Raw genomic sequence first — 22,802 nt, forward strand, 5'->3', positions numbered from 1 at the left:
GGGAAGAGTTAATCTACAAGGTGCACAGCTAGCTGCAAAATGTGGCTGAGCACAAACACAGACACAGTAGCAGAGATCTCTCATTACAGATCAGGAACCTTCTATTACAAGATAGTTGTAACAAAACACTGAAAAGGGCAGATACTAAGCTAAGTCAGACGGAGTCAAGAGCCTAGCAACTGAGAAGTGGAAGGAGCATTAAACTGGGATAACCCATTACGATAAAGAAGTTTTCATTTAAAATCTAGCCATAATGAACTCAGATGAAAAACCTTCTGCCTCAGTAGGATCACAATTTCATTCTTTGCTTGTATGCCTTACCCCAGCAATACAACATTTAGGACCAATCTATCCCACACTTTTCCTACAGAATTGGAGCAATGCTGAAAGTTTCAAATATCAGACGTGATAATTTTTTACTCCAGGAGGCAAGTGATAGAGGGACTCGAAAGTGATCAACTATTCTGGTAGCATTAGTCAGGTCTCTTCCAACAAATGGTTATCATGGCAAATGATTAAAGTGGAATGTGTTAGTGAGAAAGATAATATTCTGTGCATATCAGAGTTTTCCATCAAAATCCTATCATCTTGGTTAAGGATAGGCATATTTTCTTTCCTAGAAAAGAATTAACAAGGTTTAGATTACCACTGAGTGATAATGCTAAGGATTATTTTTTGATCGACCATGACATATTCAGGTATTGATTATGATATTCATATATTCAAAAAAATATATATTCAAAATATTCATATACAAAACAAAGAAAACATTCAGAGGTGTTGGTACTGTGCCCAGTTTAGCAGAGCCTGTGAGCCCAAGCTGGCTGCTATGGTGGCACACAATGCTGGTGAGAAAGGGAACGTGTTGGTCTGACAGCCCCGCACTGAAGCACGGCCTGTGGTGTCTGAGTATAACCAGTGCTGGCGGCTTTACACCGCCGCCAAGTACTTTTCCATACCTTGGTAAGTGCAGCACTGCCGTTTCGTTCACAGCCCCTGTCCTGACAGCAGCAGCACAGCAGTACCTGCAGCAGCTCCCCACCTCCCTGCGCCACCAGCAGCTCCTTAAGGTGGGCCCTGGGGTGGCTGTGCTGACCCACATCCAGGCGCAGGGACAACGTCAACAAAAGCTTGCAGGGGGCAGATCTTTTAAAACAACCATTTTCGGTTTCCGAGCAATTTACAAGGGAAATGGCACAACTCGCAGCTGACTGTCAGTTTTCCCTGACTGCACTAACAACATCAGGCATCTCTGCTTTCAGCTGGAAACCAGCAGCTGTGAAGTCGTACAGGTGAATTTTAGATTTCTACACCCTGTTACAGTTGTTTTCACATGCATTTGGGGATATAGCCTTGGGCATCTGTCTTTTTGAAAATTAGATCAATCCAAAAATAGCAACAGAAGGAGAAGAAATATGTAATATATATTTTATATGTACTTATATAAAGCTAGGAGCTGCCTAGGAACCTGAGCACACAGAAGTGAATTAGGAAAATTGCTTACATTAACATGGAGGAGAAAAACTATTTCCACTTTCTTTCCCTCTGAAAGTCTTGGAAGTATTTCTTATGCTTATCACCAGAAACTACATTCCTATAGAGAAACTTAATGTGGTTTAATGTATGTAAATTTTTTAATTTGCTTTATTCAAAGCTCCTATCACTTCATCATCAAAGTCACCACCATAATCCCTATTTGCAGCCAATGCAAGCAAGACTGAGTCTTAATGTTAACAAATTATTTTTCCCCAAAATAACAGCATCCATCCTACTCCTAGTCAAACTAACTTCTTCACTAAAATCTTATTCATTTACAATGGAAAATATTGTTAGGTTTAGATATCCACAGCTGGAGTTAAAATGAAATGGCTTAAAAAGTGTAGGGACTGCTTTATGATCTTAAATAATCAGTATAGAAGCAATTCTGTAAAACTACAGATATTTTTTTTGGGAAAAAAATAAAGTACTTTTTTAATCTGCCAAAGACAGCAGTGACATTTCCTGATTTATTTATTTATTTTGTCTACCTCCTACTGAAATCAATTAAAAGACTTTAGTGGCAGTTGAACTGGATGCTTACTGTCGTCTGTATCTACATTTAAAAAAATAATTTTATTTCTTCAAAAGACAGCTGTGTGGTCTTCTATACCACAGGTGCCAGTGCTCTGGTAGTATGCTAGATGATTCAACATATGTAAGGAGTTTTCTAAAGTGCTTTAGGATCCTCTGGGATAAAAGGTGCTACATAAATCTAAGATGTATAATTTTACGTAATAAAAATATGCAAAAATACTTCCATTATGTGCATCTAGATTTTTGCAGACTGCACAAGAAGTTGTGTTTTGTTGTTGTCACTTATCACTTTGTATCCCTGTGTAGCAAAGAAATTTTAGTTAAAAGCAAAAAGCAACAAAAAACCTGCATACCACACATTTAGATTTCAAGCTGAAAGTGGAAACTCTGACAGACCTTTTGCTGTAACACCCCTGTTGAACTCCCAGTAAATCCTGAGCTAGACATTTATGAAAAATACATAGATAAAAAGGTAAATGTTTACTATGCACTATAATGTTTAAAGAGGTTTTATACTGGATTCTAGAACATGACATGAAATGCATAAGCACTTCAGAAATAAACAGCTTTACATTTTAGTCCTTCATTTCAAATAGTCTCAGCATTTTAGCATTTGATGTGCCCCTGCACTCGCTGCCTTGGCAGTGCACCTTCTAACCTTTCAGCACTCAGAAGTGGGGCTGAGATAACTAAAATCTGGGAAAGGTAGTAAAACATGGAGCACATAATAAATTAAAGACTTGGAAAATTGTGGTAATAAGCCCTTTGGGGTAAAGACTCTTTTAAAGCAGTAGCGCTATTTAATGCTACTGGAACAATTCTTGTTTTATTTAAGACTTGTGTTATGGAACTTGAACTACTGGCTAGAGGTATGAAATGCTTCTCAGAAGACGACTTTATTCTGTTTCAAGGAGTTTCTGGCTGGTTTCACGATGCTTTTAGACCTTTGTCTCAACAAAAAGACAACAGCTGGGTGAAATGTTTAGTCCCGTGTACAAAGAAGGACAAGTCATTCCTTGCATCAAATGCTTCAAAGTGTGAAGTTTGGGGAAAACTAGGTAAAGCAGATGACTACAATAAAGAGGCATAACTTTGGAGGACAGCCTTCAGGGATCCCTTGTTTCTGGAAATGTGTATGGGAGCGGGATCCACTGTAACTCTCTACATCTCACCTATGCTCCTCTAGAATATGAAGTGAGCTCTAGAGAGACGGCTGCCCTCAGAGAGAGGCAGAACAACCAGCAGCTGGCTTTGGATGAGGGAACTAGCATGGCAATGAGAAAGAGGCAGAAGTGCTAGGGATGCCTCACACTATGAAGGGTATTTGCATGAAGCCCTTAAAGAATCTCCGTGAGACACGACACAGGTAGGCTGGCTTTTCTGGGAAATCTGGACACGTAGAGATGGTCATGTGCGTGTGCAAACTGGGGAATTCCGGTCTGAGCTATGGAAGTTGAAAAAAGGAGGCATGGGAAATTCCTTAAGTCTTTGACAGCTATATGAAAGCAGACAAGATGTGCCCAGCTGGGGAAAACACTCCACCACCACACTGGCACTGAGGTCTTCAGGGCAGGCACATAGCGACAGAGCTCCAGTTGCTGCCTACAAAACTGCAATGAGAAAAATGGACAAGCCATCAGCAACTCCACAGCACATCAAGATCAGGAATTAGTAATTGTTAAATAACTGTTAAAAACAGTCCCAAGCGACTGTCTAGCCTATCCTCTTGCAATAGGGCTGGACTGATGTAATTATCAGCATTCGTATTCTCAAAACAACCGATGTGAAAACATGCTAAATGTGTCATTTGACAAATGATGGCAAACATAGATCAAAATGAAGCAAGCAAATTGGCAGGAAAAATGAGTGACTGAATTGCCTGAGGGATCACACAGGTGTTAATATATATGACCATGTGAACTGAAATGCGTACAAGTACTCACATGGAGCATCTTTTTTACCAAGAACTTTTTTTTTTTTTATCTCCTCACCGTTATAAAACTGTCAACTCAAAAACATTTATTAGCAATCTAAAGGAAAACAAAATGACTCATTCCTATTTATTAGTTTGATATGTTAACTAGCAAAAGGGGAAAAATCCAGATGAATTCAGTATGTGGAGGCTGCCTACTCTTAATATCTCTAGTAAATCTTTGATCTATGTTAATCTCATGTTATTGCACTGAGCATGCAGGACCATCATTCATCTCACATCAAGCACGGCACTCTTGCATGTCATGCTAGATTTTATCAAGAAGAAAATTAAGTCAAAGGTGGCTGTCAAGGCAGCAGGGTCTTGAGTGAGTGGAGAACTTCAGAACGGAATTTTTATCTTGCAGAATTTGATGGAGGAAGCAAGGAAATTTAATCAACCACTTTACATACACAGTACTTCATTGATCATCAAAAAACTTTCCTTTTCTAAATTTCTATAGAAAAATCTTGCCCACTTTACTAGGTAGAGTTTACTTGTGAAGTAATCAACAGCAGTTCAGTGCACAAACGAAGCAACAGAATCGTTTGATATTGGAAAGGACGCCCTTTCACTACTCCTTTTAAATGTTATGGAGAGATGGGATTTGAGCACAGCAGTAAATGCAGGGCATGAGACTGTTGACAGGATATTAGAAGGAATCCTGTGGTGGCAAAGTCAATGTAATTCTCATCACTCCGTAGAAACAGGACTATGGTATTTTATGAGCAGTGAGTACAAATAATATTCACTTTGGCTTTTAGCAAAGTAGCGACTGGCAAAAATACAAAAACTATTTTTTTTTCATTTGCCAGGCTATGCTAAAAAAGCCCCAAAAGGTAAAATTAGAAGTATATTTTTCTTTTCACTTGAGGATCACATGCTGTGTTTTTGTTGTTGCAGTTTTTTAAGCTAGTTAGTGTTGACAGGATGACACACAAAGCTCCCCCCACCAGCAGCAGATACTGAAGGCGTCTCACTTGTGATGAAGTTAACCAGGAAAGTGCCCCACTGATCATCACTGGGAGGGGACGGTGTCCTCACAGTCTGCAACAGACTCAGCACTGAGCAGATGAGCACTGGACTCTCAGTTCATGAACTGATGCACTCAGGTGCTACCAGTGTTCTCATCCCATTGCAGTTTTCAAGAAAGAAGTATTTGTGCCAGGACTTCAGGATGCATCTGTGTAGATACACCAGAGGTTGGTGAGCTTTTGGGCTCACAGATAGCTGCAGAAAAGCAACTAAAGAATGGCCACAAAGATCTAGCATTATGATTGTTTACCCTCAAGTGAGTACAAATATTTATATCATAGTCTTCTGAGCTCATTACTAAATCATAGGGTCAATTTCCTTCCCACCTTATTGTTCCCCAAACTCTCAGCAGTGCAAGTTGCTGTTACTGCAGTGCTTAACTCCTTCCTAGCAGAACAGCAGGGGAACCTGGGCACCCACTTCTGCTATGTAAGTGTTCTGCCTGCACTTTTCTGTTTTCTGGGAGAAACTGTATATAGGCAGAAGAGTTTACATCCTGAAGGTAGGGGGTGGTTTTTCCCTCTATGTTAAGGGCTTCAGCAGAGTTTAACTGGTGCATGATTCTCATGGTAGCCTCCTGCATGAGGGCAAGCATCACCTACAACCCCACAGCCTGCACAGATGACATTCCACAGTGGATCTCTCATCACATTAACATGCAAATGCTACCTGACCCCCAAATCACAAGTACCATAAAATTACCACGACTGAGGGCACACACGTTGAGTTGATCATGAAATTTGGGGTGCACACACACACTGTATTCACAGTACTGACACATACCCTAAAAAAACAAATCAAATGGGAATAAGGGTCTGCATGTAGCCATTGATGCTTGAAGGTTTCTCCCCCCCACACGGAAACAAGGCTCCACCTACATTAAAAAAACAGATACATCAATTCTCTCCTTCATTTTCCCACACTAATGCATTATTGACTACAATGTACCAAACTTGCACTTGCAGTCTAACCCACTATTACAGCACCTTGTATCCGTACTTTAAACATTGCTTAACAAGAAAAATATGTCAATATACAATGAAAGCTTTCATTTATGCTTTCAAATTGAGCAAACTGCTGCAAGCTATGTTGTAAATTACCCCCAAGAATGTTTAACTGGGCAAAATAGAGAACAAATTTTAGTGACATCAGACGTGACTGGATTCATAATTAGTAACACTTAACAATATATTAACTTTATCTCCTTTCCATTCCAGTGACCCTTTCAGTTCTGAGCAACGTTTGCATGTGCTGCCATAAATCATATCTCTGATTTGTCAACAAGCTCTGAGAATGGTTGTTATTTCTGAAAAATAAGTGAATTCCAGTTCAGGAATTTTTTTATTATCCATTAGAGGATAGGTGGGAACTGCTTTATCCCAGCTTCACTCCGGTCCCTCCTGAAAGCGAGAAGGAACTGCAACGAGTATCCACGCAGCAGTCCACTGCTGCAATAGCTGATGCTACTGGCTGGTGGGGCCATGCCAAACTGATCAAAAACAGGTACTAATGCCAAGTTAGCACTCTGCCTACAGCTACTGTCAAGTAATGATAGATTAGACAAATCTGATTGCTCTATCAAAACATTCATCTCAAATCTTGATTAGTAAACCTATTGAATTATGATTAATTCACAAGAGTGCTGCTGACAGATAAGGTACTTTATCTGACAATGTGTAGTAGTTGCTTTGCCTGAAGCAAAAAAGCTCTGAGTTGCTGGTAAAATAAACAGTATCAACTACAACACACTGAGAAGGATAATGAGGCTACATGCACCTTTTAATTTAATAAAGGCTGATCTATGAGAACCTAGCTTCAGTCACACACACACACACACACACACAAAAGCAGAATAGTAAATAGAGGATGAGGGCCAGGAAATCATAGAAGTAAATGTAAATAGCTGGAGAGAAGGTAAAATTGCCGGAGTACAGAGCTGCAGGCTTCATAGGATGGACTGTACCATCCTTGGGGTATAAGTCAGCAAACCCAAGCAGCCCTGATGTTGGGGAAAAGTCTGATTCTAAAATCATGGTACATGGTCTCTGCTTATTGCATCACATGGGCCTTACTGCATCGTGTAGGAACAGCACGCTGCAGAACATAACTTGCATGAGATGTAATCTCATCTGCTTTGCTCTTCCAATGAACGAAACAAGTGGTTAAAAACTGAAAACTGTCTTAATACATTACACTAGGAGAAGAGACATGCTTCAATGTTATTAAAATACTAAACGAATATATTGCTTTGTTTTTAATTTGTCGTCAAATTCAGTAATAGGTAGGCATCTATCATATTTCTGTAACTTTTAAAAAATAAATACAATTGCATTTTACAGTTAACAAAAATTGGAACTTTGTGACATTATCAAACTTCTTTTAACGCCACCTCTGCACACCAATGTGACTTTGTCCCAGACTCAGCACAGCTTCTTTTACAGGGCCAAATGACAACTTACTGGTTTCAATTCAACTTTGCTATACCTGAACGTGCATGTGGGTAGGTCACTGGAAAGCTCCCCTTCACTTGAATTTGCAGCAGAGTCAGAGAAAAATAGATACTGTAATATTCAGCTCTGACTTAATGAAGAATCCACCTTTTCCAAGTCACTTGTTAGCTTATCCTGACCTAACAATTTTTAAAAAACCCTAATGCACTGTAATTATGTTTCTCTCCAGCCTATATTAACCTTTCCGTGACTCTTTTTTTTCTTTCTTCTCTCTCACACATATTTATTTATTTTACCTAGCCTCTGTTAATCAATGTGAACTGCAGATGGGGTCAAGGAAAGCTACTTCCTCCTTTGATAGCCTCCAATGCTTTCACTCCTGGGGATAAAAATGCTTTAAATGGAGTTATATTCTAGGAAAATCAATATATGATTACTGCAAAGATTTGTATCGATTGCCCTGTTGCATTGCAAAAAGGCTAAAGAAAAATTGCACGGCACATTCCCTTCATTTTCTACTTCACAGAACTTGCTGCAAATATTTTGAGCGAGTAAGAAGGGCTAGAACTTTATTTAATAACCTAAACTTTTCTTTGTTTAATCCTGCCACTTGTATGCTTGCTTTGAAAAAATACCCCCAGACATCTCTTTTATAATGCCTGAAATCAGAGAGCTACTTGATGAGAGCCTGAAAAACAAACACACTGCAGTAAGTATCCAGCTCTCAACAACTTCAGCAGTTTTACATATTTCACACACACACAAATATATATACACATATAATCATTTCCTATTTTCAGTACTTGACCAGCATTGTTGTTTGACCTTCCTAGCATAAACACCACACCAAATACTCTGACTGGATTTTGTTTTCAGACTTCAGCAGGGGGGAACCGGCCTTCCTGGCCCAGATTCAATTGCATGGATGTGACCTGAGCTACATTTGTTCACTCCCCAAGCAATTGCAAATACAACTTCAGCTATTACTTCACCAAAAGTGAACAACCTTTCCAACAGAAACAGGTTTTCCCACTCCTCTCCCCTCAAAAATTAGGTTCAGTTTGAAAGTTAAGCCAGAACGAAGGGCTTCTGGCACAAGGTTTGGCCAGGAGATGGTGGAGCGCGCCCTCACACTAATGATCCCATCCTGCAGAAGAAATGCTAGGCTGACCACAGAAGCTCACATGCAATCAGCTCTGTAACACGAAAGCAGAGAAAGACAACAATATTATTCAAGAAATTCTTTACAGGAACTTTTTTTTTTTTTTTGAATGAACACAACCTAATTTTGCAAGAATGGCCTAAATGCTTTCAGCAAATAGTCTTCAGACAATGGTTTCTGTATTAACTTCGTGCTTCTGGTGTTACCTTTTTTTTTTTTTAATGTTGTCACACAGCATGTTATCCAAATATGAGACCAATTATTTACAAAGTGATTTAATAATTTAAAAGTGTTAAATAAAATAACACACCATGGTACTTCTAAGTCACTTTGGATTAGTTACCACATTTCTCTGTTCACTGCTTTCCTAAAGGAGATCATTTACCTCTTTTGTAAATTACTCAGATATCTACTGCCAAAAAGTACTATGGAAGGCCTCACCTAATGATGTTTATTATTGGTGAACAAAAAATAAAAATACGAAGCTGTATTTTTAAAGAGCACTAAATGTGTGCCAAGATGTACAGGTATTTCCCTGAATGCATACAACTTGTTGGAATACTGTCAAGTAATAATATGAAGGTAGATTTTACAACTATCCCAGCTTGTTACTTTCATTTCCAAACATTTGTAAATCACTTCAGCCGGTTCCAGTACCCTAACTTTGAAGGAGTTGCTAGTCCAGTCCCTGCTGACTACAAAGCACGTCACCAGATCTGATTATTTTCACATTTGAGTCATTCAAGTCTTGTCTCACAGTCATTTAGCTTTTTTGTTTTTTTCCTGTGGCTCTGTTAAAAATAAGGAAAAATGTAAAGAATGAAGTGATTTTTCAAAACATGTTGATGAATGTAAAATTCCTCAGATTCTTCCTCCCTTCTCCAGTTTCATTCAGCAGTGGCTTTATAGTTTCAAGAACGCTCCTTTTGTACAAAGACCTTTGTAAAGCCTTTCTTTCTCCAGTCCTCTTGACTACAAGTTGATCATCCCGTACGTATGTTTTATGACCTTTGTCCTTTTCCAATAAGTCTTCAGTTTCACCTTTTGTTGTATTCCTTCCACTTTTTGTTCCTTGCCTTATCCCTAACATACTCCAGCTTTGCAGGAGCCAGCACACTGGCTACTTCTGTTACTTACATTTTTCTCTTTCAGGAATGCTATCAATTATTTCAATTTCAATTACATTAAAAGGTATTTCACAGCATACTGCATTACAGTATCTGTTTGAATTCCTTAGGCTTTTTTCATAATGCTGATTTTCATTCTCAATAAATTCCTGACGTGAGGTTTCCTTTGCTAATTCTTTGCAACATGTTCTCTGCAGTAGGTTCTAAACATACCACTAATTAATGCTAAGCATGTCTTCATTAATGTCATTAAGTGACATTTTTTATGGAAAGAAAGGGTAGCACTGTGCCACATTTGGTTCATGAGACTAATATTTCGAAATTTGTCTTGTGTATACGGAGAAAAAAATAAAATTCTGTTTGAGGAGAAAAGTTACTAACAGCTCAGGAACTCGGATGTCTGGCCATTTATGAGAGATAATAAAGACTGGGAATAAGGCCTGTTGCCAGATTACAATTCATGTTAATTACCAGGTGAATGGAGGGTCCCAAGTAGTCTATTTGTGTAATTGCACTTTTGACATTGCTCAAATTGTGCCCGGAGCAACAGATAGGCACACCTTTGTATGGAATGTGTATACATGCAGAGTAAATGTGTATATGGCACTTGAACTCCTGTGGGAACCTGTCTCCTTTAATTAGATTCTTAAGTGGAAAGTGTCAGTTGCTGAGCTTTTTAAAAATTTGAATCTTTGTATTTTCCCATCCTTCCCCCATGATGTGATCCGAGGCCGCACACGAGCGTGGCACTGCTGCAGGAGGCAGCCCCAGCCAGCCGCTGCTCACAGCTCCCTGCTGCTCCAGGGCAGGAGCTGCACCGGCCAACGCACCACCATCGACACCATGCTGCAAGCGTTGGGTGCCTGAGGAACCAGCTAGGGACCTCCTGCGTGCACGCACCAAGGACTTCTATGCTCATCCCCGCATCACCCGACCCAGTGCTGAAGGGCAGAGTGCAGGGTGCTGCACACCCCCTGCTCTGCCACAGCGCATGAAGTTACAGCCCAGCCCTATGTTTCAGGGTTCGTTGTGGTTTGAGGGTTTGGGGTCGGTGTCCTGGTAGCAGAGTAAAGCACAGAACAGCACTAATAGTCACAGAGCTAAGGAAAGACACCAGGAAAGAACAACTCCTCTTATGACACAGAATAAATACACACAGGAAGCACCGCACGCCCTTCTCTGTAAGGGAATTTCACTAGCTGGTACATTCACAGACACACAGAGGCTTGCTCCTGATAAAAACAGGTAATCTATAAGGTAATTTCATATTTTAATAATTCTGCATCTATCTATGGAAAAGTAAACAAAATAAATGTAATTTGAACTGAATACTGTGCATCCAGAAAGACTGGCTGTCAAATACCCCTTAGATTTATAGAGGGCTTTTGCTAAAACAAATGGAAAAATAGACGTAGCATTTCTAAACTAAGTTTCTCAAATTACCTTTCCTGCCAATTTATGTCAGGTATAGTAAGCTGTTTTACATGAGAAAATTCAGTACCAGCAAAGATTGTTTTTTAATCCTCTGTATCCCAGTCTGCAAATTGCAGACTAGTGTTTGCTACCAAATATTGCTGGTTTACCTGTACTCAGTAACACTAACAATAACCATAAAAAAACAAAAAAATAATATTATATTTTCTGCTGTATCTTTACTGAAGCCTAGCCCAAAACCTTGGCTGAAGCACACGAGGAAGTTGTGGAAGAGCTATGGAGTTTTGTACAACTCCCTCAGCAAGGACAAGTAAAGACCCATGCCTTGTACCTAAGTAAGTCTGTGGGTTCTGAAATGCAACACTCTTACCTACCCAATGAAAATAACATGAAGAACCACAGCCACAGTCCAAGTTATCAGCTACTCCCAAATTCCTGGAAGACTTGATCATCACCTACTGCTAAATGTTTTTGTTCCTCTGAATTCAGTAGAGCTATACTAGTTCACAGCAGGTGAGATCTGCCTGGCATTTATTTACCTATCAGCTACCAACTCTGCTCTCATATGGATAAAATGTTTATGAAAAAGCACGGCGGGACTAAAATGAGGAGCGGTGCTCCTTTCTGTGGTGGAGAATCATCCAAATGAGTTAGACATGTATGGTGATACAATAAGTAAAGCCTCCTCCTCAAAAAACACTCACCACCATCTTTTTCCCATTCTAAAATGGGTAGCAAATATTTAATTAGTCAAATCCAAGTATATTTTAAGTTGGAGATTTCCATACTTGGACAAATAGCTACCCCAAATTGCAGCACTGTCCCCTGGCGTTTTTGAACTGCAGTGACAGTCATCTACAAATACACGGTCAACCAGCAGAACAGAAAGTGTTTAGATCACAAGTCGGCAGTTCTGGGAATTCCCTGTCATTTGATGAATGCCAACGACTGACCACAACGCTGAGAAAATGGTAACACCCGTTAAAGTAGATGTGAAGTGATGGCAGCAGCCCACATAACAAGAAGTCAGTGGCATGCAGAATCTCCTCCAGACACTGGGGCACCGCGTGATGGTCACTGAAGGCAAGATCATCATCTCCATTAGAAGGGATGTCAGGCTTTCAGCAAATAAAGCATCACTGTAATTAAATCAGATTAAAGATAACACTCAAAATCTAGAGTAATTGCAATCAGGTAACCCTGTGAAACACCCTGGGCACCAGTAAACAATTCCAGAACAAAGCCCTCGATTTAAAAAATTCCAATAATATATGTATATATATAAACACACACACTCATTTTAGTACTGCCTCATAAAAGGATTAAGTTAAAATTTAATATAGACTCACATACACGGAACTCTAGATCCCTTTTACTCTGTACATATATAATTGCAATTTCTGTGTAATCTATGAGTAAAAATCTGGTTTTGTTACATCCAGAAACACAATTTCTTCAATGTACAGAACTGGATAGTTTATTAAATAAACACAAACTGGGATATAATGGCATACATTTGTTTTCATTACAAGTAGTAACGCAATATTTCTCTAAGGCTTACTACATTAGCATTTCTTTCCATGTTCCAAATGCCTTTGAACTTTCTGAAAAGCTACATCTGTTAGCTCCCTTGTATACAGCCGAAACTTACCAAGCGAATTAACTTTTAATATAAATTGCTTTGTTCACTATTAAGATTGATGTTGGACACACTGTACTGTAAGTTGCAAACTGCAATTACAATTCGCTGCAATTATCTCTGGTTGTTAATAGCACAAGATAGCATGTCACTTTCTACCAAGTGTATAATTTATCTTTTTTTTTTTTTTTTTTCCTCCATGAACTCTTGTGGTATTCCAAATGTATAATCTTGTTGTATTTATTTCCCAGTGGTCCAACAAAATGCACAGCAAGTGCTGACTAGAACAAACTAAAAGGCAGTGCTATTGACAAGCCGTCACTTGAGCAGTAATGAACACTCTGCCTCTACTTTCACCTCACCAAACTAACAGCTTTAATTTATGATAAAGCAAACGAGAGACAACCTCCAGTTTTATTATACCCTCAGTGCTGTTTCAAATAAAGTAATTAGAAGGTCAAGAGGCAGGTCTAGAAAGCCAAATACAAATGCAAGCCCTCTGCACTGACATTTTTAAAAAATCTTGACTGTTCAAAGAGCATTTTATCCATCCCTCTTCTGCAGAGCAGCGCAAGGCAGTTTTTACCACCGTAACCAATCTGAAACAGTGTGGTTCAATTCTTTGCTCGGTAATTCAGCCCATATGTTAGGACAGATACCTAGCAACGTCCCTTCCCCATGCCTCTCATTTCAAAGGAAGGTACAGGTGAGTTTTAAAAACATATTTTTCTAACAAATTTTCATGCAAAATGAAATGGCTTTTTTTTTTCAGTCCTTTTAGAAGCGCAAGACATTTCATGGGATCCCATAAAAATACATGAGAATTATTTGAAGAAAAATAATTATGAAAAAAATCTCCCTTATGAAATTGAGTTTCGAACCTTGAAAAGCTCATTTACAACTTGAAGAACAAACTGTTCCTAGAACTGCTGAAGAACGAGTTTTTCTTGAACGTTTGGACCAACTGGAATAAAAGCACAAAACTATATTTGGTCTTTGCAGTATTGTTATATAAATATTTACAACCAGAGATATATAATTATGCTAATGCAGCATGTCTCCATTTTCATTATATGATATCATCTTGAATTTAAATTTCTTTCATTCAAAAGTATCTCATAACACCTTAGAAGCCAGTCAAAATCATTCCTCAGCTAGAAACAAATGAAACCTATACAATTAGGCATTCTTATTAGGCAACCATATGTCTTAAATTACATCAAAGCATACTCCAATGCATTAGTACAGTTCTGTTATATGTTGATTGGAAAATTACTTCCCATTAAGAAACTGTTTTTGTTGAGCCTTTGATGAGTTGTCTTAGACTAGCTTCACTACTTGAGATAAATCACTGAACTCCAGCCAGGTCTGAATAAAAGGCAGCAGCTGCCTGCCACAGATCAACAGCTTAGGAAAGATAAATCGGAGTCCAAATGAAATAGGTGGGGAACTGAAAAAGACCATGGCTCTCTGCATGGCCGTTTGGACCAAGGCCCTGCTCTTCACTACTGTGCTTGGAGAATATGTGCTAGGAATGGTCACAGCACCTTGCAGACACAACTTAGCCTCAGCCAAAATATTGTTGTTCCTCCAGCACCCTAGGATTCGTGTGACCCACACCAGGACCAGGAAGAGTGCCGCCTGCTGACTTGCGCCACACACCAACTCTGAGCCAGCTTTTTCTGTCTGGCATGCCTGTTGGGCCATCAAGTCAGCTGGCTCAGATGGCCTTGGCAAAACTTCCTGGGAGAATTCATGCACAAAAGTTTATCTGACTAAATCCAAAACTAGATCTCAGCTCCTTGCATTATTTCTATGTAGCAGAGATGTTAGATGAGTTTTCTATTCATACCAAAAAAATGCAGCCAATTGGAAATCATGGCAAAGGTCTCAAAAGTGCATGCATAAAAAAACATTGGGATTGCCCAACTGTTTGCACATCAAGGGATTCTTCAGCCTTCAGTACTTACTATGTTTTGGTAAGCATGTCTTATATAATGGCCTTTTAATTAAGATTCTGTTGTATCACTTTTCTCAAAGTAATTTTTGCACTATCATGGCACATTCACGTAGCAAGTGCAATTATACATAATGACATAAGTGGTGTAAATGTATAATTATATAATTGGAACATGCAGTTACGTTGTAAATGCCCTCGTGGAACTGCAAAAAGCCCAGCAGATACTGTACACACGCATAAGAATTAACATAGCTCAGCTGCCACCACTTGAGTTTGTGCAGACTACACAAAAGGAATTGCCTCGGAGGTTTTCTTAGAAGAGCTGCTCAAACTACAGACCTTTACAGAAACTATTACAAGTAGCTTCCACCTTCCCTCTTCCAGAGTTGCTAATAGTGATTTAAAACTGTGGTGCTGCCAGGGACAGAGAAGTCTGAACTGCTGCAAGGATAGCAGAGATGGAGTTACATGGACTTAGTGGTGAATACAATTTCTTTCTATCCCCTCTTCTTAATTACTGCTCCTTCATAACTGATACACTTGTGCTATTTGCTCTAAATTCAATTACTCCGTCTACCCAACCAAATGCATATAAACTGCTTTCTCATAGTGTAATTCCGTACGTACAAACAAGTAACTTCACACATATACATCCACGGTACTAATGAGAAACACTTTGAGCTGTGAAGTTTTGTCCTGGTTCACCCGAAAAGCCTCAAGTTACTTTAATTTGGACTAAAAACTGGTTTCAATGAAACCTGCACAACCTCACTGTTTTTCCCCAATGGCCTTCAGGGTTTATTTTCTCAAATTGGTGTTTACTGTATGAGATTAAATTTCTTTTTTTTTTCCTTTCCTTTTTTTTTTTTTTTTTAAAGCTGTGCACTCCCACCTAACATCTATCAGATGCACAGTGCACCTCCTTTTCTCCTACTTTGCAGGTCAACAGGATTGCAAAGATCACTTTGTTTGTCATCTTTTCCCACAAGAAACTCCAGTTCTCCAGCTTCCACTTTCGAAGTACCCTCAGGGTCAGTGAATTCTTTACTAAGATGCAGCTGAAATTGATGACTGCCCCTTCGCTGTCCTCTTGCCCCCCTCATCCCTTCCATCTTATGTTTATTACTTCCCTTACTCAAACGGGTCATACACTAAGTGCTGAATACAAGAGGTCTTGCGTGGAAGTTTAAAAAAAAACAACACAATAAATGCATCATAAAGTTGAGAATGCAGAACAGAAACATCACGTGCCTCTATCACCCAGTGCATGTTAAAATGACAGAGTTGAGGTCTATGTGTAGCAGGCAAAAAACAGTGAAATTGTGCTCTCTGATAGGCATCAGCAGGTAAGAATGTGTGTGTGTGTGTGCACAAGAAAGTGAACCTTTGAACCAATACATTGGGCGCTCTCCTTTGTAGCTTTAACTGCTGAAATGCCATCCAAATCATAAGATTCAGACCTGATAGTATTCAGTGGCAAGCATTTCTTTAAGCAAACTTTAGATGGGTTCTCAAATATATGACCAGCGGGCAAATGGAGCTTATGAGGATCACTGTGAGATTTTATTTATTTAATCATCTACTCCTTGATTCGGATATTGCCATTGCAAAGCGCAACAGCAGCTATCTTCAAACTGCTATTTAAAGATGTAAGCATTAAAGGAAGTACTGAGGATATAAGGAAATCTGGGAATCAGTGAAAGATGTTGGTATGCAAGAGTGAAGATATACCAGCTGGTCCTACTGCTTCAGCTGGTTTCCAGAGGGCCAGGAAGAAATTAGTCTCAGACTTCAGTTGAAAGAACACCTGGACATTAACCTGGGGCACCAATTCCCTTATGAACAAGGTAATCTTTGTTTCCTCACCCATACATCTAGAAATTAAATAATGACTATTAAAAAAAATCCTTGCTCCCCAGTGTCCTTAAATCACTTAAGTTCAATAACGAAAAAAGAAGTATTTATGAAAAGGATAAGGGAAAACACAACAACAGGCAGGGAAAAAAGCTAAGTAACATCTCTGGCCTTCTTGACAGAATACATGGACAAAACTAGAGATTCTGAGGTCTGCATCTAATTTATTTCCAGTAAAGTAGAGACAATAATAAGTAGTTAATTCTTTCCTCAAAGATTTGGTTCATTGGATCAAAATGGGACAGCAGGTAATGGAGTTTGGTACAGGGGTAGACAGAATTTCTACACTGACAACGATGCTGGTCTTAAAATAACATAAAAACTGTGCCATATTTTGGCCAGTGGCCTGCATTTGCTCTTATTTGAAGATCTTGCCTGAGCATGCTGAACGAGGACATAGTTTGTGTTTGCATCTTTAGACCATCCAAAAACGAGTATTGCACAATTTCCATAGACATTCACAAAATCTCACATATGGCTAAGTAGAAACTATTAGTGGTGTGTGAATCATATTATAGTTGGCAGCAGTGGTATTTAGATTGCCAATTACCTCCCAGCTCCAAATACAGGACTGAACCTCTGTTTTTCTGCTACAGTACATGCTGCCCTTCAGAAATCTGCAAAAGGAAATGCTAAAGAATTACAAGAAATTGTGACTTCTTCCCCTACAGTAATTTTTTTTTTGAAAAAGCTTAATATATTTTTCAGAAGAGAGATATTATTCTTACAAGATATTTGACTGCTTTGCAAACCGAAATGAAGAAATGGTTTTTTTTGTTTGTTTTTTTTTTTTTAATTACAGAAATTTTATATTTGTCTCTTTGTTTCTCCTATCCTGTGCTGAGGGAGAACAAAATAGGCAAATCTCTACTCCCTCACCAATACACATAAAGAAAAATCTATTTGGCACTCATACTGGAAACAAATCTGATACAACTGATGGCTTTTAATGATTAAATTCAATACTCCTATTGTTTTTTATTAAACCATTGGTACATTTTAGAAAAAAAAAACAACAACAAATTCCACTACAAGGTTGGCATGAATGTGCTCGCCACTTTATTTTTTTCTCTTGCATTCTGGGGAGGGGGCATTTTCTTGGTGTTTTCACCCTTCCCTAGGCAGCCAGCAGCACCTTGCCATAGCATTTGATGATGGACATTCTGTCTGCTCAGTTCTAACCACAAATTATTGTAGTAAAAATTACATCTCTGCTGACAGAGATGCTGCTCCTAGAGAAGTGGAAAACCTGTGCACAAGGACCAAGTGAGAAGCAGATGGAAACACCCTGCAAGATGAAGAACCTAGAAAAGCTCACTCTGAAGCATGAACTGCTTGCTAGGAACTGGCTAAATGCCTCTTATTTATAACATGGATAACAATGGTTCTCCTGGGTTACACTGCTTCCTGACTGCAATGCAGGTTCCTATAGCTGTCAAAGTCTTATAATGTCATTTACCCAACAGGAGATTCAGACTCCAGAAGCAGCTTTACATTATCACTTATATTTTCAAATGATTAATGTTTTTCAGCTGCTGATTTCTGCAGTAAGATGCCTAGAATGTTTTACCTTCCTACAACAAGGCAGTTTTCTCTTGCTCGGTGACACTACTAATACTACTCCTTGGTTATCACAGTTCCAATGCTCAAGAAGCATATATCGCATACACAGCGATTGCTAAAAGTTCCATAGCCATATTAGGATGTTAAGAGATTTCATTGTTACCCCATATAAATACCTGCCAATAATGGAAGCATGTATTTGCAACGTTTCCTAAGGTAGCCACCATCTTACCATGCCCTTTTATTGAAGCTCCTGGCTTGAGCTGCTTTCATTTTATGTTCTGGATTAGTTCTAACCACCTTCCTTCAGATGTCATGGAGCAGAACAGAAATACTCTGCTCTCTTCACAGCAGATTTCTTACTCCAGGAAAACAACACAAATGCTACTCCAGCCAGATAGTGGAGTTTTCCATTTTTGGGTCAACCTTCATTTGGATGTTATACACACACTGGAGATGTATATTTTATCCCTCAATCTGTTCATAGTGGTACATGAAAGACACTTCCTAGAAATTCTCTGCTACAGCTTCTGATTCATGATGTATTTTATGGAAGACATATTTTAAGTTGTCCATCCTTTGATTTCCCACAGAAACTAATAAATAATCAACAAAAATATGATTAAAGACATTGCTTCAACTCTCAGCCAAAATGAATACTAGCTAGTTGAAAATCTTTCTGATCCAAATCTGTTTATCTTAGAAACAGAATTCTAACTTAGGTTTTAAGAAGCCTGATGAAGGGTTCCGCTAAGATTTGACAAGGTATTTTCATATGCAAAATCTCTTGAATTGAGAAGGAGAAGGATATCAAACTTGAAATTACAGAAGGATGAAATAGAGCTTTAACTAGGAAAGAAAATTACTTATCTAAAATTGCAATTCTCTACAAAAAAAGACCCTCTTAAATAATATTCAACCACTATTTCATCTATTCTTGCGAGCACTGCTTTAAGACTGTTTAGGTAACTATAAAAGCATGGCCAACAATATATAATGGATTAAAAATATTCTAACTCATGTCTCCCTTTCAGAATCAAGAGGTGAGGAAAAACTAAAATTAAAACTTCAAACGGAGAATTTCCTGTAATTCAATTCTCTGCCAGTCTATTTATCTAAACCTCTATCCCAAGCTTCCAAATAGTATTCAACAAATTGGGAAGTGGGCTTACGTTATGTTTATTTAGAGAATATACATAGGACTTCTTCCTTGTCTAAACTTTCTTTTACAAGCATAGGAAAAATACAAAAAACCTGGTTAAAGAATATCATTTGTCAAAACATAAATGACCTCTAGCCTTTGTAAAGAAGTATTTATTTTCATACAGGCAAACCTGAGATACTTTTCTTGGTCAGTTACTGCTATCTGTAAATGCCCAAGATCTGACATGTGAACCTTGCATTTTGTTCCAGCAGGCCGATTTTAGCTCAGAGGAACATCACCTAAGTAAACACAAGAGGAAGCGTCGAAGGAAGGGACCCTTTGTAAAAAGCTGAAATGCATGAATTACAACTTGTTTTGTACTTGACTAGTAACTATTTTTAAAAGTTGAATTACAACTCATTACGATAACTAGAAGAATGACACACATATATACATGCACACACATACCTTATGCAACTCTACTAATTTATTTGGGCAATTACTACACTTTAGTACTTTGTAATCAATTACCAATCATTTAAGTATTTATTAAAAAAGACAAGCGTGATTTATGTCTACATTTAGAGAAGAACTGAAAATACACAAGATAGTAATTTTTTTAATAGCTGGCTTTTAATTTAAAAATAAAGTGCATTGGAAATATCAGAAACAGAGATATATTTTTTCATGTCCAGCAATTTTTTAAAACCTGTAGCTCAAGTCCTCTTCTATATCAATTTATTTAAAGGTTAGAAGAGGAAAATAAGCTTTCCTGCATTTTCAACCCTCAATTGGTTTCTCAGCTTTGAATGAATTAGTCATTGAACTGAACCGTAATGGAGAAAAACTCTGCATGCTGCTACTGCTGCCAAAAGCCAGCTTAGCAGTTTAGCAGACTCGCTCCAGGTGTTTAACTCTTTCAGTCACTTGCCTTTCTTTAAAACTTCAGCTGTAAACAAGTGTGCTGCTTGGTTACTGGTTTACTTCAAATGGCTTTCTTGTATTTCAAAAAGCCTGTATGTTACCACTGACTCCAACTCTAACTTCCTATTTAAACTTGCTTTTAGATTTCTTACAACATGAACCTTGATTTCACCACACAAATTCTCTTCTAACAGCTTTTCCACCGAGTCTGAGGAAAACAGGCAAAACTACAATTTCTTGTAGCCTCCTCTAGTTTGGGACTCAGAACAGTGACTGTGCTGCTCAGCACTTCCAGCAGGTAGACCTCACAGTGAATTTTCTGGCTGAGGCAAAGATGTCTCCTTAACTTCAGAATTTCAGGGAAGATCAGAAGCAAACTCTACTTCTTCAAAGCATCTGCAGTAATTATACAAACATGAGCCCAAGCACAGCAACAAAATACCTCCTTCCTCATAGCCATGGAGGTGCAGCATGGATACAAGAAGTCATTAAGCCTATAAAACCCATACGCAGCTGGGTTTTACACATTACTTAACACTCCAGTCAGATGACTTTCTCTGTTCATGGCAACTGTGAGTGTTAGCAGCTTAGAAATCTTTCTGATAAAAAGCAGATGCCTAGAAAAAGTTTGATTTGGAAGAGATGTCTCCCTGCTACATGACCTAACACAGGGACTTGCTCTGTTTTAACGGTAGCTGACAACGACTGACTTGCAGGCGATGGGAGCACACCAGGAAAGCGTAGCGATGTAGAGAAAGTCCCCTGTGATACAACCACTTATGAAAGAGTTCAGATGGTAACAGCTGAGTGATAAAGCTTGCACATAATCAGTAGGAACTTGCCATCTTTCAACCCATTCCTCTGATAGAAAATCAAAATACTTGACTTGAAGCAACTATACTTTCTTCTCACAAAAGACAGTTTTCAAAACCAGTGCAGGCAAAGTATCCAACAAAACCACAAGATTAAATTAATCCCTGTGCAGAAAAACTCTGAAAACAGCAGTTCTACATGTGCTAGACCATTAATATATTCTAAAATACAAATAGCAGTTGGGTTTGTGTTTTTGACAAAAAGGACAATAAGCATTTCCATTTATTGCAGAACTGAAATGCTCTTTCTGGCCCTCCTCTGTCCTAACCTGGTACCTTTTCTCCTCATGCTCTACAGATGACACACAAAACAGTCTTATGGACTTGCAAGGGTAATATGAGGATTAAGCTAGGCAGAGTAAATACACCTCTAGAGTACACAGTTAATGCCTTTGAAATGTTTTCATTTATTTTATAATTTACAGGAGGAAATGAGCACTGAAACACCATCACAACGTTATCTGCTTTAGCAAAGCAACCATTTAGTTCTACTGAAAGATGACCTGACGTTTGTCCCTATACAGAGCACACACAGCAGTTGAACGTCTTCTGCAGAAAGGAGATTCATAACGCAACACCTTAACCCAGCCCTGAAGCACTAATGTACTTCACTAAAAAAAAAAACCTATTGATAATTGTTGTTCCCAGCATCTCTAAACATAATATGCTAGTGTAGTGCAAACGTATCATTTAGTTTATGAATAAATGTAATTTTGAAGATACTTTACACATGGAGGCTGGAGACTTCTGTTCTCCCATCTGTCCAAGCCAACTAATGCTTTCTCACATTTCATGCAGAGACTCATCCAGCCTTACTGAGGGAATTCCTGAAAGGACTACAACATTTCAGCCAGAGCTCCCAAATCAAAGTACGAAACACAGGAAAACTCAGCCTTCAATACATCAAACAACTAGTCCATAACCTAAACTAAATTAAAAAGGAAGTGATTAAAAATTACAGAAAGCCCAAATGTCCGTACATGCGATCTCTGTGACCGCTGTGATTTGCTTTGTCCCCAAACTGTGAACTAATTTTTACAGATGTATTTCTCCATGGAAGCCTTCGTGCATATTTCGTATCACTTATGGTATTTAAGAGTGAGACATTGACTATATTAGGTGTCTCAGGACAACGAGCACCAACCTGGATGTCACATACAGAGGCAAATCCAAAACACCAGGCACCAAAGTAACTTCTAGGAATGAGGAAGCAAAAGGATTTCTTAATAGAGAATAAAAGCACTTGAAAGAAGCTGATTTCAAATTATTTCTATGCTACTTATATTCAACAACAAGTGGATAGGAAAACATATTTTCAGCTGAAAGTACAGGTCACTTATGAACCAGTTTAACAAAGCTTTACCCCAAATACTCTATACTTGCAGATGTTTAAAACAGGATGCATCCCACCACAGGCAGCAGTTGTACAGAGTTAAGAGTTGCATTACAGCTGGGTGAAGGGAAAGCTGATGCAGATGTGCAAATTAGCACAGTGAGTGTTAATTGAACAAATATTGTACGTAGGAAGCTGAA

General features: G+C 38.6%; 1 protein-coding gene across 3 annotated transcripts in view; it reads right to left on the reverse strand.

Moving 5' to 3' along the window:
• The window catches only part of FTO (FTO alpha-ketoglutarate dependent dioxygenase), a 243,140-nt gene that overhangs the window by 65,489 nt on the left and 154,849 nt on the right, over positions 1-22,802 (reverse strand). The window contains exon 9 of one of the 3 annotated variants that reach the window (XM_072043739.1): positions 45-3,683. The exons of the other annotated variants lie outside the window; for them this stretch is intronic. Coding sequence (XP_071899840.1) covers positions 3,638-3,683 — 46 coding nt within the window. The 3' untranslated portion in view covers positions 45-3,637. Of the gene's footprint in view, positions 1-44; positions 3,684-22,802 lie in introns of those variants that run through there. 3 annotated transcript variants of the gene reach the window in all.

This window comes from Anas platyrhynchos, chromosome 12, assembly GCF_047663525.1.
Source record: "Anas platyrhynchos isolate ZD024472 breed Pekin duck chromosome 12, IASCAAS_PekinDuck_T2T, whole genome shotgun sequence".
In the NCBI taxonomy this organism is placed as follows: Eukaryota; Metazoa; Chordata; class Aves; order Anseriformes; family Anatidae; genus Anas; species Anas platyrhynchos.